This window comes from Lutzomyia longipalpis, chromosome 1, assembly GCF_024334085.1.
Source record: "Lutzomyia longipalpis isolate SR_M1_2022 chromosome 1, ASM2433408v1".
NCBI lineage: Eukaryota > Metazoa > Arthropoda > Insecta > Diptera > Psychodidae > Lutzomyia > Lutzomyia longipalpis.
Window position 1 is genome coordinate 18,971,754 of NC_074707.1, and position 17,079 is coordinate 18,988,832.

Here is a 17,079-nt window from a genome sequence, read left to right on the forward strand (position 1 = left end):
GGAAGATGAAGGACATCAAAAGCTATCGAAAAATGCGTTAAAAATATACTATACTAACTCGACTTAGTATAGTGTATTTTCCAACCCTCGAATTAATCTTCAACAAACTATCAGATTGTACGTTATTCGTTAATTTTTTTCATCTCAGTGTTTCTCTACTCTTCCGCTTCTGTTTGATGAATTCCTCCCTCTTTATATCACCACACGAGACAGATGAAGAAATTTTTCCTTCACTGATTCACTTTAATAAATGTTACGCGGCAGAAAAGTAGCAAAGTCCTTTTCAACCCATTTTTTTCTCCATTTCAACCCCCCATCAAACCCCCCATTCTCACACTCCACCCACAATGAGGAACATCTTCGCAATTTCAGCCCTTCTTCGTCGTTATGTCTACGTTTTTTCTTCCAATCTATGCGACGATAAATGAGAAACTTTATTTTCCACTCGTACACAAAGTTTTTAACATTGTAATTGAACAGAAGTTGAAATTGCGAACCTCCCACACCCAAAGAGAGAAGGGGTTAAATTGTGAAAATGCTGAAGATGATTGTGAATGTTGGGAGTGCGCGGGGTGTGGAAACTTGAGTAGTATTTTCCACAGAGCAATTGACATGATTTCTAATGCGGCAGCAAGAGGCGTCTTCCACACCGTAAGAGTATCTTCTCTCTCTTTTCCTTTTTGCTCCCAATTAACAAAAGAACAATACATTGCAAATTATATTAAATTCTAACACTTGTGTTGGGAAAATTGTTCTTCGACCTCTTTTTCAACCCCCCTCTCGCTGATTTTCCATCGCCCCCTCTCAAAAAGTTTTCTTCGCATTTTGCAATTGAAAGAGAGCTTTTGTGTGCTATATTTACTCATGGCTTTCACCCCCTTCTTTTACTTTTGTGACTTTTTCGAGGCGTATATTCTGTTTCAATAAAGAATCTTTTAGGAAGATTTTATACTTGAAAGATGAACTTGTTAGGAAAATTGTTTAATGGCCTTTTTAATGGTACACTAAAGAAATGAAATTGCCATTGATCTTTAGCTTATTAATGTGAAAATTGTAAGTAAAAGAGGAAGAAAAACAGAGAAATTGACTGAAAGGAAGCAAATTAATAGCAACATGCTTTACTTGAATTGATTTAATTGAATAACTGAATTTATTTTTTACGCATTTAGGGAGGATCGTGGTCTCTCGTTGAATTTTTTATAAAGAATTTATTATTTTATCTTCAAATTAATTAAATAATTTCAAAGATTCATGCAAAAAATTGAATTTTCGTAAGATAATTACGAATATTCTCGCTTTTCGGTTTTATACTTTCCACAATTTCATTCCCCTTTTGGCATTTGCTATCACAACCCCTTTTATATTTGTTCTAACTCTCATTTGGATCCCTTACACAAATATAAATGAGAATAAAGGTATAAAATGGCACACAAAACTCACCTCTGAGAATCACCCAGCATGGCTGCAAGTTGAGATTTTCTCTGCAAGACGCATTGTGATGTTTCGTCCCAGTGCTCCCTCAGCCGTGTAACTGCAAACAAGAGATGATGGTAAAATTAATGAGTGAAAGAAGCTTATAATATGTATGAGCTCTAGAGAGCTTTGCTATAAAAGAAGAAAAAAAAATGAAGAGCGATATGAGGAAATTGTTATGAATAAATTAATGCAACTCTTGTGGAAATGCAAATTTTTCACTCACTAAACAACTTCTTTTTTTTTTAACTTGCTTTCTTTTCATTCAACCCTCCCCTTCCGCATTGTAAGACAGTCTTCCATTGCAAGCGATGCATAAAATTTGCAGAGAACTTCTTTACCCATCAAGTTCTTTTTTATTTTTAGAAAGACTCCATTATATGCAAAAATCTACAAAAATATTTGAAGGAAAATATAGAGAAAGCGAGAGCTTTAATAGTTTGGGTGGGATATGGTAAAGTGTTTTTCTACCCGCCCCAGAAAAACCCCACTCAACCCCTTTCATCAACTGAAATGAAAACAAAGCTTACAATGTGTAGGGGTGAGAGACCACAGAGTGAATGTCAACAGCTAAATGAAAGACAACAAAACAAGCAGATTAAATATATTATACATTGCACAAGAAAGCTTCATTGCTACACCCTTGCGCGCGCTCTGTGTAACAATTTTCGCATAGTTTTCTCTTCGTCTTATAGTATTCACATTATTTCCTCACCCACACCTCCCTCTGAACTGAACATTAAATAATTGTGTGAAAATTGTCCCCATAATAATCTCCCTGGAACATTCGCCCGGTTGTTTATTGTTATTTAAAATGTTTTCACACTAATGCGAATGACTGTGATGTTTCAATTAAACTAAATTACTTGTCATCCATTATTTATGACCACGAGAGCTTTCTATATGTACAATATAGATACATATATTGTAATAGCGTGCACTACCCAAGCAACACGCCACGACTACTGACTGCTTTGACAACTTTATGTAGTACTTTAAGACGTCGTATTTTTGGGTTTTCACGACTAGTCAAAACTTTTTTTCCAATATTTTAATTATTATTGGATCCTTGTTCAAAATTGAACCATATAAGTAGTCGTCGCCATTTACTCTACGATTTGACATAAAAATAATATACAAAAATTGAATGCTTAGCAGTTTTTAAGAAAAGTAGTCGTAATGTTGTCGTAGTTCTGACAACATTTTGTAATGAGGATCCGTAAAGTTGTCGTGAGTAGTCGTGAACATTAAATACAATTTTTGCTTCATCTTTTTATATGAATGACATTTGGAAATGCTTTCATCGTTGTAATTTACTTATAAACAATTCCTGGATATATTTTAGTGCAAAATGTTGATTAAAATTACAATAAAACGCAATTAAAGAGAAATATGCGAATGACCACCAAAAGGAAGTCTTAAAGAAGTCATAATGCGTTAAACAAAATATTGAATATTTCCGCGGTTATTATACGATTAGAAAAACAAATTCTACATAATAATTTTATTTACTACATTTATCATTGGAATAAACAATTTTGAATTTTCTTCTTTAATAAAAAATAACTGAAAATTAAAAAATATTAATTTTTAACCGACTCATTTCTACGACAACCAAAAATAAGTCTTTAAGAAGTCGTAAAATTCAGTATCACGCAGCTGAAAATTTTTGTAATTTGATGAAATTGCTAATTATTTTTAAAGTAAAAATATATTCAAAAGGTTTGTTTTAATGGAGCACACATCTTTAGCTGTAATTTTAGTCTCTGTATTATTTAGAAACATGTTAAAATAACATTTTTATGAACGACTACCAAAAAGAAGTCTTAAAGAAGTCGTGAATATTGCAATGAATTTTGCCAAATTTCATTGTTTTTTGAACTTTTTTAAATTAATTAATAATTTTATCATCTTTGTGATTTATCAGCGTATTTTAATATTGAGTATCGCTAAGAACTTAACGATATTTTAAGATTTTTATAATATTGTGTTGCATAACCTCATTCCGGATGAACATTCCGGCAAATTGTTCACAACTCCCAATCATCGTAAGCTTCTCCCTTACCTCATCTTTATGATTCAAATGTATGTCATTGAAGATAGAAATATATTTATAACTTTTAACACAATATGTAATCTAACTATAATATTTTATTTTGACGAATATTTACATTTCTTAAAAACTCTATGCATTTAAGTAAATAATATTTAAATATATTCAGTTCTTGGAATTCAATTATGGGTACCTGAAAAATATACCCTTTTATGACCCACAGACTTAAAAAGTGTTAAGGGCAATAAAATTTGCAGTGCACAGGTAAACTTTTCTCAATAACTATTTTTGTTTTCCAAGAAGTTTACAAGATAATCTTTAAGTTTACCTAATTTCTAAGTAAAAGAACAGCTGAGGTGTCATAAAAAATCTAAAATATTATTTTCTAAATTCCTTTTTGTTTTTAAAAACTCTTATCAAATCTTACAAGATCACACGTTTTTTTATGCTAATAATTATAGAAAGCTCTTAGAGAATTCTTTGTTAGCAATATTTGTTTATTAACAATATTCGTGAATTCTTGCAAAATGAGGTATGCAACTCACAAAAATGGTGACAAAATCGTCGAATTAATAACCACTCTTTACATCTGTTGTAAAAATCTCATGGAACGTACAAATTATGCTGATGTAACTGACTAAATTTGTGAATGCGGCTGCTTTTGATCGCCCAAATTAATTTGAATTTTTTTTAAAAAAATTTGATAAAACTCATATAAATAAAATTCACATTATGCGCTAGTACAAGCATTCGCAAAGCAAATACTTAATATATGAATTAATATGAGATATAAAAATATTTATTTTTAGTTAAAAATTTTAATAAATAGTCAAAATTTTTATTTGTTCTCAATATCTTTGCCATATTATGACACTTTTCCTATCGAGGGTATAGTCTTGCACAAAATTATTAGCATATATACGCATGAAATTTTTTATTTCTATGTGTGGCAAAAGCTTAGAGAATATTTCTAAGAGAAGGGACGACATGAAATTGGAGAACATTTTTGTGCACCCAAAATGTGCTTCACCAGGTAATTTGGAGAGAGAGTGAGTGCAATAAATATGAACGAGAAGGGGAAAAAAGCATACAAAATGTACAAAAATGTTTCACAAATGCAAAATGTTGCAAAAAAAAATTTTGCCTAAATCCAGGAATTTTCACGTCGTAAAGTATTACGTAAAGTTGTCAGCTTCGACCAAAAAATGTAGTACTTGATGATTCCCAAAGTAATGTTATACGACTACTTTACGTATAAGTTTATGTACTACATTATGTACTACTTTATTTTCGAATGTAGTACATTACGACTACTTTGAGTTGCTTGGGTACCCCCCGAAGGGTTGTGAATTAAAATTATGTGTCCACCGCAAAGATTAACATTATGCTACGAAAAAAAAAATTAATTAATATGATCAGCATAAATTATTCACTATCACAAATTACAGCGTTAAAATTTCCACTGTATTATGGGGAGCTTTTGAATTGCTACTGTTTTATATATTTTACAAAATACAGAAGGCGGCCCCCCTCTGTCTCCCGCGTTGACCGTATTTCCCTGAAACAAGAGAGAAAGGGGAGCTTTCTGAACAGTCCTCGGTGGTTGGTGGGGCATTTATCGTATATGGGGTGTCCCCTTTTTTGCATGTGCGGTGGCGCATCCCTTCTAGCCCTGCGGGACCCATCAGATAAATACCCCGTGTTGTGTCAATAAATCATTTGAAGGCGCAATAGGGAGCGCCCGCCAACATTCATTATCCAAGAGCGCATCAATTAGCGAACAACCCTTAATTAGGAATTAATCAAATGCTCTGCAAAACCTTTTTTTTTAGCCGCAACGGCTCGATAAATAAATTATAAATCATTGTATCCCCACACAGATTGACACGCAAAAGCTCACGCAATTCCTTGGTGAAGCTCATTTGCAAAAGCTCACAGGGCTCACAGCATGAGGTGAGGACAATTTTTTTCTGCTATCGAGCACCAAAGGCAGCTGGGAGGTATTTGTGAGACTTCTAATTTAATCACACACCGCATTGTGGATCATATTTCACATTGCTGATGGAATGTGAGAGGCAGAAAAGCTCGCTACACACAGAGTGTCATCAGAACAACTCAAATCGATTTGCCAATTTAGCTAACGAGCACCCAAAAAATACCAAAAGAAAAATCTTAAGGGGTGTGCAACTTTCAAAATTTACAGAGAATATTTTATTTCAATTTAAATTTAAATGATGGTTATTTTTATTTTTTTTAAATACTTCGAGAACTAAATGATAAAAGGTCGTAAGCCTGTTCGGCGCCCGAACCTACTTACGATTTTTTATTTTTTAGCCCTCGACTTAAAACTTGCTTTAACGTTTTTCAAGCAACATTTTATTCGTAACGAAATGCTTTTTAATATTTTTTAAAATTGTTTTTATTTATAAACCTATTTTATTTTTTAATGAATAAACTACAATTTTTATCATTAAATAGTTCCATTCAAGAGATCGTTGAAAAAATCAAATCAAATCCGTTTTTTTGGAATCAAAACTTCAAAATTGTATTCAGTTATAATTTAAAAAAAAACAAACCTCCTCATTCAAAAATTTCCGTTGATATAAAATAAGGTTTTTCCGCAGAATAAGTTTTCACTATTTTTTTATTTAATATTTCTTAAGATTTTGAAATCTTCGAAGTTACTTTTCCATTCATTCGGCCCTAGAAATCGTTCATGAATCGCTTCGAAAAAATCCAAATTTTGTTTGAACCCCTAAATTTTGGTAGTTGCACACCCCTTTCAATTGAAAGTTAATTTTTCACTTGTCTGCAGGAACAACACGCTCACCTTTGAGGCATGTTCTCAAATTATCCAAATCACATTCATATTTCGATGGGAGGAAGTTCCAACTTTTTCGTGTCACTTTTCCACCATTTTCGCCACATTCCTCTGCTTTTGCACCTCCTCCATCCACCCCCTGTTTTGTCTCTCTATCAGATTCTTTTTCTTACGTATTTTTTTTTTGCACAGAGCATACAAATTGTAAATAATTTCAGCGCGATTGTACGTGCGACGGGCGTTATTTACAGAATACACAACACATATGTATATATAGAGAGAGGTGATAGTGCGAAAGGGCAGGTGATAAAAGAATGTGAATTGGTGTGGCATTGTTGACAACAGTTCATAGAGGAGAAGAAAGAGAAGAAACAAATTTTAATGCAGACTCCTCAATGGGAAATCAATACGTGGAAGTGTATCTATATACATAGTGTGAGAGGTGAAGGAGTTGGGCGTGTGGAAATTTTGTCGCATACAAGAAAAGCTAAAGTTAGTAGTTTTATGTTCATACTCTTTTGCCAAGTTTTATGTCTCCAGCCATTCAACGAAAGGATCTTGATGTCGTTAGAACAATTTGAGTTCTTTAGTGTTGAAGAGCAAAAGTGGGACAATTAGTTGCTTCATTGTCACTAAAAACATGAGAAAATTAACCCCTCTCTGCCATTCAAAGTTCTCTCTTTCTGCTATTCAGTATGTACCTTCCTCCTAAAGCTCCCAAAGAGGACTCAAGTATACCACAAAGGTACATTATGTAGAAGAACCACAAAAAATGAAATCTTTTTAGAATGCACATTGCATCGTTTCAAGGAAAATTTTGAATGGAAATTTTGTTACAAATTCTCCCATAATCAGCATAAAGCATTCTGCATAAAGAGAAGCTCGTCTAACGCGAAAGAAAGTATGGGGAAAAACGAAAGCTCCAAATAAAAATTCTTCGCAATGTGCAACCTTCTCAATTTTCAGTGTTGGAAGAAAAATAAATCGTACTATGAAAAATCGCATGACTACATAGAATGGAATGTTGTATGAAATCCTTTTTCATATTTCATAACCCCCCTCTCTCCCTTTAACCAAAAAAAGCACGAGAAATATTCTCCATAGAAAGAGATGAGCAAGAAAAATCAAGGAGAGCTTTAGGGAACAAAATGATGGAAAATCAATTTTTCTCTCTTTACTTTATACGTCTTTTTTTTTCATTCATTCTTCTTCGTCCACAGAAGAAAATGTGTATACATAATTCACCTCAACATTAGCATTTCCTACGGCGATGCTGTGAGGCGTGGAAAATATAAAGGGGATTGTGCTTGTGTGCCCGAAAAAAAGGACCTTCTTACGGAGGGAGAGAAAATAAAACGGATATAGAACAAACAAGGATCAGGGAAATTGGTGCAAATTTAATTAGGATATACACAAGCAATACGATTCCCTCATGAGATTTTATTGTCTTTCACCCCATGGCTGTAGGGAGGGATTTTTTATTTAATATTTTGACATTTGCTTGCACCATAATCACAGATTTTTCTTAACATTTGACCTTTTAAATCAAACATGATATTTTTTTTAAAGTTCTTTTTTTTTCTACCAAATCTGAGTTCTTTTATTTTATTCTGACGATTCTGACGCATTTTCCCTTTTCATTGTTTAATGTTTTTCGCCACACCAGAAAAACAAACCTCTCACATTTCCCAGAGAAATATTTCTAGCTTTTCAACTGAGCCAGAGAAAATGGATTGTGGATGAAAACTACGACGGAGTAAAAAACGCAAATGTATGCAAATAAAATGAACTTAAATTCAATTTGTATTGTGATTTATGTTCTGTACTGTACCTCCCCCGCCACGAGCACAATTGAATTATTGGAGAAATGTCTTCGTTCATTGACATCCTACACCCATCGACGCTATGGGAGAACAAGTAGCAAATACAATGTTGAAGAATGACAAAATTGCGCACATCCGCAATGATAATTGAATTGAAATCTTTAACAAAAATTCCCACCCCTTATTCATCGTCCCTTTGGCAGTTTTGTGTGATAAACATTCCTGTCATTCCCTTTGGCGATAAATTCCCTAAAATATAAGCACCATGCCGCGTGTTTCTCTTACTTTCTCCTCGCTCACTGTAACTCAATGTAAATTATTCTTCCCTTGTGTTACAACAAAAGCTCCTATTTAGGAGGATATGAAGTCAGGATACTTTATGCAAATTTTGATATTTTCTTACTGTGCGCTGATGGTACACAAAACCACCTCCCCACACTGCCGACACTCATGACAGACTTTGGAGTATAAACTGTGTGAGAGAGGAAAACTTTGGAAAGGACATAAAATTTAACATGCATGTAAAGAAAGTTTTTAAAGTGTTGCTACACACATATTGAATGTACAAAAAAAAAGTCGGTAGAAGAAGAAAATGTTGTGTGTGTTGCTACCAAAAAAAGGGAACATTTGCATAGAAAATGATCTCTCAATTCTATCAGCAAGACATCACTGATTTTCCCTTCAATCCCTCTTAGTTCCACCACAAGTACCCGGAAAATCTACTTTTAGATGAGTTTTTTCTCTCTCTGTATTTGTGTGTTTTTGGGTAACAAGGGAAATGCCTTCCATTTCCTTTTCTACACTCTTGTTTTTTTTCTTTAAGTTGAAAGGGTGGGCATCGTGAAAAATAACCCCCCACCCCTTGCCCCTCGAATAGCATCACTTTATTTACAGGGCGAGGTAATGCTGCACGACACAAGAGAATTGAGAAGCTCCTCCATACTCTTTGGAATTTTCGATCCTTTTCATATGGAGAAGGAAACAACAGAGACCGGAACAGCAATTGTATCTCCGCATGAGGAACGTACATATGTACATATATATGCCTCAGTATAGTGTACGTAAAGTTCATCTGACGCGATGCAATTTCAGAAATCGAATTTCAAATTTTCTATTGGCACCGAATCAAGAGATAGAAATTGCTTCTATGCACTACACACACATACACCATGGCAAAAATCTATTGCTCCATAGCGGTATGGTATTGCCTTAATTTTATCTTTATCCAAAAGCTTGCATTCCCTACGTTGGAGCATGTCTCCCCAACCCTCACATAGAACTTATTTGATGTGCAACATATACCATCATTCAAGCAAACTTTATGCCATACAAAATTACTGTTTGTCACTCATTCTAGAAAGCTTCTCTTTACTGTATGTGAATTGATTAGTAAAAGTTGTAGATTAAAGATTTTTTAAAGAGAAATAATAATTGAAATGAATATCTACATTCAAAATTAATAGGATTTTTTTTTTTCAAAATAGTTCAAAACATAAAATTTCTTGTCGAAAATCATCCACGAAGCTAGCTAAAATGCTTTAAAAAAAATTGAAAGAGACAAAAACCACAATAATGACGTCATTGAAAACATTTTTAGGTAAATTTTTGCAGAATTTATCAGCTAATTTATTGAAAATAAGAAGACTGACGATTTTTTTATCCTGATCCTGATTTTTCTTACAAAAACGAATAAAATGCAAAAAAGAGTTTACAAAATCTTTATTGAATTTTTCGAAAAATTCTGTTGTAAAGTTCTTTTATCCTTAATTTATTTTATTTTTAAAAAATCCCATTCATCACCTACGGTCGTCCCTTTACGAATTGAACTTTTATCCTTATTTCTCCTCTTACAATAAAATAAACAAAGCCCCACTCTTTATCTACAAAATAAAATTTCTCAACTCTTACTGCACTAAAGTAAAATGATAATCTCCTACCCAGATGGAATATGAATTTTCTCCCTAGAACGTTTTGCTTATGTTTTCATGAGTTAAAACAGTTGGTGGTGTTTAGGGGAAGGTGTTATGCGATATAATTGTATTGGGGAATCGGTGATTTATTTCCCTTTTGGTCAAAATCAATGTTTAATGGTCATGGTCCATTGTTGGGCAAATCTCATACTCATGATTCTCTGGTTTTGCTCTCTGTGTGTGTGTTTGTGTGCATGTGAACTCTGACAGCTGAAATCGGACACTGAATTCATTCACCTTTTGCACCCCCCATCCACAATGCTCATGCCCCATCATGCTGTGCGCCTCCCCCAACACCACAATTCGCACTGAATCATTAACCTCAAACCCCAGATGGGAGCCTTCCGAAACAAATGCAGAGTTTGAGCCCTTCAAACGGGCACAGCCGGGGACCCCTCAAGAAAATTCCTCCAGGGGGTTTGGGAGCAATTTTACTTGAGTTATATCAGTAATTAAGACTCAATGCTGAAGGGAAAATCTGTGAGTAGGAGTCACAAAATAACACACAGATAGGCGCACCCTTCTTTTCTTCTTTTTCATCCCAATTTACTTGATGGCACGATTTCTCAACCCTTGATGCCATGGATTATTTTCAAGAGAACTCCCCCACCAACTTGAAACACTTGGTATGCTATTTATGTATATAATATAGGTATAGTATATATGAATTTAATAGGTCATATAAGCTTCTCAAGAAACTGTTGTAGCCCTAATATTCATTTCATCCACCACTCCCCGCCCCATGTAGGCGAAAAGAAACTAATGAGCCTGAAATCAACCCTATAGCACCTCCTAGCAATCTCTCAGGCAATCCAACCCCAAAAAAAAAGAGCAAATGGAAAAAAATCTGCAAAAGCAAAATGATTTGACTTTCATGCCATGTAAACACTCTTGTATACCACCATCAACGGCAAACACCCAAAAGTCGACGCTATGTGGAAAAAATAGAACTACCGGGAAAGCCGGAAAATGCTAAAGAAAAAAATTTACATTTTCTCCTGTTGGTGGAAAAGTTCCATAAAACTATTTCAATTTTAAAAGCATCTCGTCATGTGCTCTTTACGACATGGCAAATCAGTTCACTTTCCAATTTTCATGGGGCTATATATACACCATTGAAAAAGGAGCACAGCTACCATGTAGGTCCATAATATAGGTTTCATGATAGTGTCGAAGGAAAACAGGTGGACGGTGGCAGAGAAAAAAAAGTTATTGTTTGCTTTTCATCTTTTATGGGGAAAATCCGTTTGGACGACTATACGACATGTCGCTCATGGTGGTGCTTTAGTGGTTTTGAATGAATTATTTGTGCTTAAAGTGTTTTCAATGAATTTTATATTGAAACAATAAAACATTTAATGGTGTATTGCAGTTGCAATAATAGCATTGCAATCATTGTTAGTCATTTAATATTCTCTTCTGTTGAGAAAATGAATCGAGATTTACTCAAAGTTTGATGAAAGAAAAGTTTTCTGTACTCTATTTAATTTTAATAGTAAATATAACAGATGACAGAAGGAAAAACCGGTGATCGCCAAGTTATTCTCCCATGGGAAAGAAAAGAAGATTTTCTTGCCCAACGTTTCGCCTCAATGCGAGGCTTCTTCAGGGGGCTAATGGGAAAATTTTATTGAAAAGATTACAAGGACAATTCTACATAAAGCATTTCCCTCACACAATTCTCTCACAAATTATACAAAATTAACTTACTCAATCTTGTCAAAATTCCCATGAGAACGTCAAAAATAATTTCGACGCCTCCGCCACGGGGAAAATTAAAAGGAAAAATTAACGTTTTCACAAAAAACATCACGAAAAAGCGGGTTGCGGTGAAGCCGCCGAGAGTCCATCGTGCACTGATCGCGGATGCAGCAAAGTTCCTTGTCGCAGCCAAACGGTCAATCTGAGTTCGAAAAACCGCCGAAAAAACGGTTGGTCTCCCTTCCTCAAATGTATGACGAACGACCTCTCGCTCACTCACCCCCATTTGTATGCCAAGGTGTTTAGAGGGCATACGGTGCAAATTTGCAATGATGTTGGAGAGGAAAAACCGTGAAAAACCCCGGTTTTTCATCAATGTGAAGACAGTGGATCCTTCTGATGCATTGTAAGAAAATCGCAGATGAAAATGACGGTGTGCAATAACACGCAGAACTCCCAGCGATGCGGAGAAAAGTCAGCGTTCCCCAAAAGCTTTTTTCCCCCTCTCCGGAGGAAAATTCATGAGGAAAAACCGTACCGCCCGCAAAACTAGAGATCAAAGAAGATTCCCTAGAGTATTCCTCTCTCCAAAAAAATAACTTTCCCCAGCGTAGAAGGTCGAATGATCCGGAAGGATGAAGTTTTCTTGGTGGAAATTGGCGCAGATAGATGAGATGACAGAAGGAAAAACCGGTGATCGCCAAGTTATTCTCCCATGGGAAAGAAAAGAAGATTTTCTTGCCCAACGTTTCGCCTCAATGCGAGGCTTCTTCAGGGGGCTAATGGGAAAATTTTATTGAAAAGATTACAAGGACAATTCTACATAAAGCATTTCCCTCACACAATTCTCTCACAAATTATACAAAATTAACTTACTCAATCTTGTCAAAATTCCCATGAGAACGTCAAAAATAATTTCGACGCCTCCGCCACGGGGAAAATTAAAAGGAAAAATTAACGTTTTCACAAAAAACATCACGAAAAAGCGGGTTGCGGTGAAGCCGCCGAGAGTTTCCTCTCCAACATCATTGCAAATTTGCACCGTATGCCCTCTAAACACCTTGGCATACAAATGGGGGTGAGTGAGCGAGAGGTCGTTCGTCATACATTTGAGGAAGGGAGACCAACCGTTTTTTTCGGCGGTTTTTCGAACTCAGATTGACCGTTTGGCTGCGACAAGGAACTTTGCTGCATCCGCGATCAGTGCACGATGGACTCTCGGCGGCTTCACCGCAACCCGCTTTTTCGTGATGTTTTTTGTGAAAACGTTAATTTTTCCTTTTAATTTTCCCCGTGGCGGAGGCGTCGAAATTATTTTTGACGTTCTCATGGGAATTTTGACAAGATTGAGTAAGTTAATTTTGTATAATTTGTGAGAGAATTGTGTGAGGGAAATGCTTTATGTAGAATTGTCCTTGTAATCTTTTCAATAAAATTTTCCCATTAGCCCCCTGAAGAAGCCTCGCATTGAGGCGAAACGTTGGGCAAGAAAATCTTCTTTTCTTTCCCATGGGAGAATAACTTGGCGATCACCGGTTTTTCCTTCTGTCATCTCATCTATCTGCGCCAATTTCCACCAAGTAAATATAACATTTCGGGGATGTTTCATTTCTCCTTCATCAGGCCTATACATAATGACCTGACTTAATAATAAAAATAATTTGCCTGAATTATTTGAAATTCTTTTTCAATTTTAATTTCCTTATCTTTCAATTAAGTCACAAGAGCCATTTCAAAATGAATAAATTCCTTTTCACATAGCTTAACAAAAACATAGAGTTAATACTTTGTAGAACTTAGAGCCACGACGCAAAATTCCTAAGAGAACGACCTAAAATCCTATTCAGTTGCCATAAATTGCCGAGATTATGGAAGAATTTAGAGAATTCCGTCGCGTTTGGACAAACAAGAGCTTCTGTGTGCTTTTTTTTTATAAAAGAAAATTCATCATGGGGGATGGAATTTTCCAACAAGGATGGTGGATGATGAAAATCATCTTTTATTATATTAGCCATAAGGAGCATAAATTTTCCCATTTCCATCTCTCTCTCTAAGAAATTTTGCATCATCATCATTCACACCACCTCTCTGGGGCAAGTTATTCCTCAACGCCTCATACACAGTCCCACACATGTGTTGCTACCTCCCCTGGCTAAATGTGGGAAGAAATATCTAATTGAGACTATAAATTTCTCAACTTTTTGACACCCCATGTCATATATGGGAGCTTTTTTTTCTTCTGCCCAATTCAGAGGCTACCTATTCACCCCGAGAATGGGCAAAGGGATGGAAAAAGACACAGCACACCCTCTTTTTGTCACCCCTCCTTCCATTGTAGCTGGGAATGTGTGTTTTTGGAGCAGAAAAGGGAGAAAGGAAAAAAAAGAGGAGGAGACGACAAGCTGATGGAAAGAAAATCGATGAGATTTTACTTTCATTTGAGCTCCTTTGGGGCAATTAGGGTTCATCGAATGTCACCTTATTATCAGCATCATACAAGAGCCTTGACATCGCCCACCCACGCACAGCCCCCTTTGTTACCACATAATCCCTACCAACAACAACAACACGAACCATCCTTCAAGTCCACAATACCGATAAATAGACCATATCAGCAGAAAATTCTTCTTCATCCAATTCCTCTGTTGTAGAATTTTTGAAGGTCCCTCCTGGGGTGATGGCACAAACCACCCTCGTGTGTCTTGATTTAACCCGCAATGAAATAAACCACGACGGATTGGCACACAGCACCAGGTTTTCATCTCTTACGGTGAGTTCAACCCTTGGCAGCAATCAACCACCCTCACCATAGGAAAATTCCTTTCCCTTCAAATTCCCACTCCAATGACGAACGGAAGGGAGAAACTCCAAAATGGAATGCGCAGACAAAATGTGGATGGGGGGGGGGGGCAGTGTCGAGCGGAAATTCTAATTAAATGTAATAGATTCCAAAAAGATTACACCAGTCGTAATTCCGCGCTGTGAATTTGAGTATTCTTCACCCTCCCGCCGTGGTGTGACGGGTGGTGCACTCAACCCCCTCATCCTGCAGTAAGGCGAATCAACCTGATATCCTTCTCATTAAGCACACCAAATTGAGACTATCCTCGCGCTTTTAATTCCTTGTGTCAGGGACAAAATTTGAATTTCAAAAAAAATTCCTCTGACAGCAAAAATGAGCAAATTAAAATCCACACGGTTGATTTTTGCTTGTGAAAGCATAAAAAGAGGAATTTTGCAGTCAAGAAATTTCCCAGAAAATGAGCATATTGCAGTTTACCCCATTCCTTCATAATGGACCCGATAGGATTAAACATGAATGTGGTGCATTCTTGCATGAAGACTTACAGTGGATGAAGCATAATGTTAATACCGCATAAGCATGATTTTTTTTTCACTAATCCTCCCACATTCTAGGTCATTCAGGGAGCTTCAACAAGTGTAGCCCTCTTTGTCTACATGAGTGTATGGATTTCTGTTATAAAGCAAATACAAGAGATTTAAACAGAAATTCGTGAGAAAGATTGTAAAAGCTTCTTATTACAATATTGTATGGAGCTTTTAGCGAATTAAAAGGAATTACAATTTAGCCCATTATTTAAAGATTAAATGAATGTGCGTGAAAATTGTAAATAAGAATGGAAAATGTTTATAAAAACATCTTTAATTTCCTTTAACTTTCACGGAAAATATTCCTTTTAATCTCCCAAAGCGGAGCTAAATAAAAACTGTAAAAGCTCAAATATTTAACAACTATACATAACTATCCTGCACATAACTAATACTGAGTAATGAAAAACATTGCATATAGCATTTCCTTTTAGAATAACAAGTCTCTCCCACTCTCTCACTTTAAACTTCCCATAGGTTTGTGTCGTCCAACATTAACTAAACATTGAAACCTGCCTGGAACTTTATTTGTATAAGCAGTCCGCAAAATAAATAACAAACAGAGTGAGTGAAAGACTTTTGAATAATAAACCTCCTCGTTTGAGTGGAAATGAAGAATTCCACATGAAATGTTTGTTGAAGCATCAAGCGTGGAACTAATTAAAATTAATTTGCTACCGTGAGCGAGTCAATTGGAGAAAAATCCACCACTCACAGCTACCTATAGCAGCAGTGAGTGCTTAAAATGGGGAAAAGCCCCAAAAATGGCCAATAATTTGAAAGCTTTCCCAAACCTGGGGGATATCCCGGTGTGGAGGTGCAATTAAATGGAAAATACCATTCACACGGACAAAGGGGATGATGAGATAGATGCGAGGGAGCAGCACGGTGTGGGTAGGAAAATGTGCACATATAGTTAAAATTAATTACCGGGAACACCCTGAGCAATTTGGCCCTCATCGTGCGATGAGCGTCGTCTCATTCGTAAATCCTCTCTGGATACATTGCCACCACCTCCACCTCCACCACCCCCTTGGCGATTTATATTTGGGCTCCTTGTCAGTGCTTCAATTTGGCGCACGTGATCTCGAAAGTCCCCGAGATCACTCTGTGCCATGTGCTGCCTGTGCCGGCTGTACTGTAGCTCAAGCGGAAGATTCCTATCGAGGGAACGCATATGATGCTCAATGGGACGCATCTGTTGCTCCTGCTTCATCTGCTTCAGCTCCTCAATTGTATTCCGTATATTCGGGTTGGATTCCATTGAGCGCAATGCCTCCAGGCGCATCTGATCCATACTGAAGCCACGCTCGAGGGAACGCATGTTGTTGCTAAAATGCGACTCCATTGTCATCCGGAGATTTTCCATTGCACGCATTTGTTGCGATGCCGCATCCAGAGCTGGAATTGAACCACCCATTTGACGGAGATTATTCTTAAATTCCATCGGATTGAAATTCATGGCATCCAACTGATGTTGCTCCAATGAACGCAGCGTCATCTGTTCCTGCATTGCACGCTCCATATTCCGCAGGCCACTCTCAATGCCACGCAGGGCATCCTCTGAGCCAAGATCTTCCGATGGGGAGATAGTTTTCGTTGGCTTCCGAAGGGGTGTGACGGGCATACTACCCTGAGGTGTGGGTCTCTGACTCAGCTGGGGACTATTGCTGGCACTACGAAGCGACAGCTGCGGGGAGTTTGTCACTTTGTCGAATTGTTTGTGCACCAACTGTGGCGATGGACGTATCCCGCTGGGCAATTGTGGAGCTGGACCTTTGTCACCGGCAACACTACCCTTCAATTTAATCCCCATTTGGGGGGAATTTGATGCACTCGTGGGTTTCT

At 36.5% G+C, this 17,079-nt stretch overlaps 1 protein-coding gene across 6 annotated transcripts in view; it reads right to left on the reverse strand.

The window, feature by feature from the left end:
* LOC129795896 (dystrophin, isoforms A/C/F/G/H) overlaps positions 1-17,079 on the reverse strand; it is a 221,833-nt gene that overhangs the window by 132,182 nt on the left and 72,572 nt on the right. For all 6 annotated transcript variants that reach the window (XR_008751164.1, XM_055837459.1, XM_055837473.1 and 3 more), the window contains one exon: positions 1,441-1,531. Coding sequence is in view for 5 of the 6 variants with exons in the window: in XM_055837459.1 (XP_055693434.1) it covers positions 1,441-1,531 (91 nt within the window). In the remaining variant the exon portion in view is untranslated. The remainder of the gene's footprint in view (positions 1-1,440; positions 1,532-17,079) is intronic.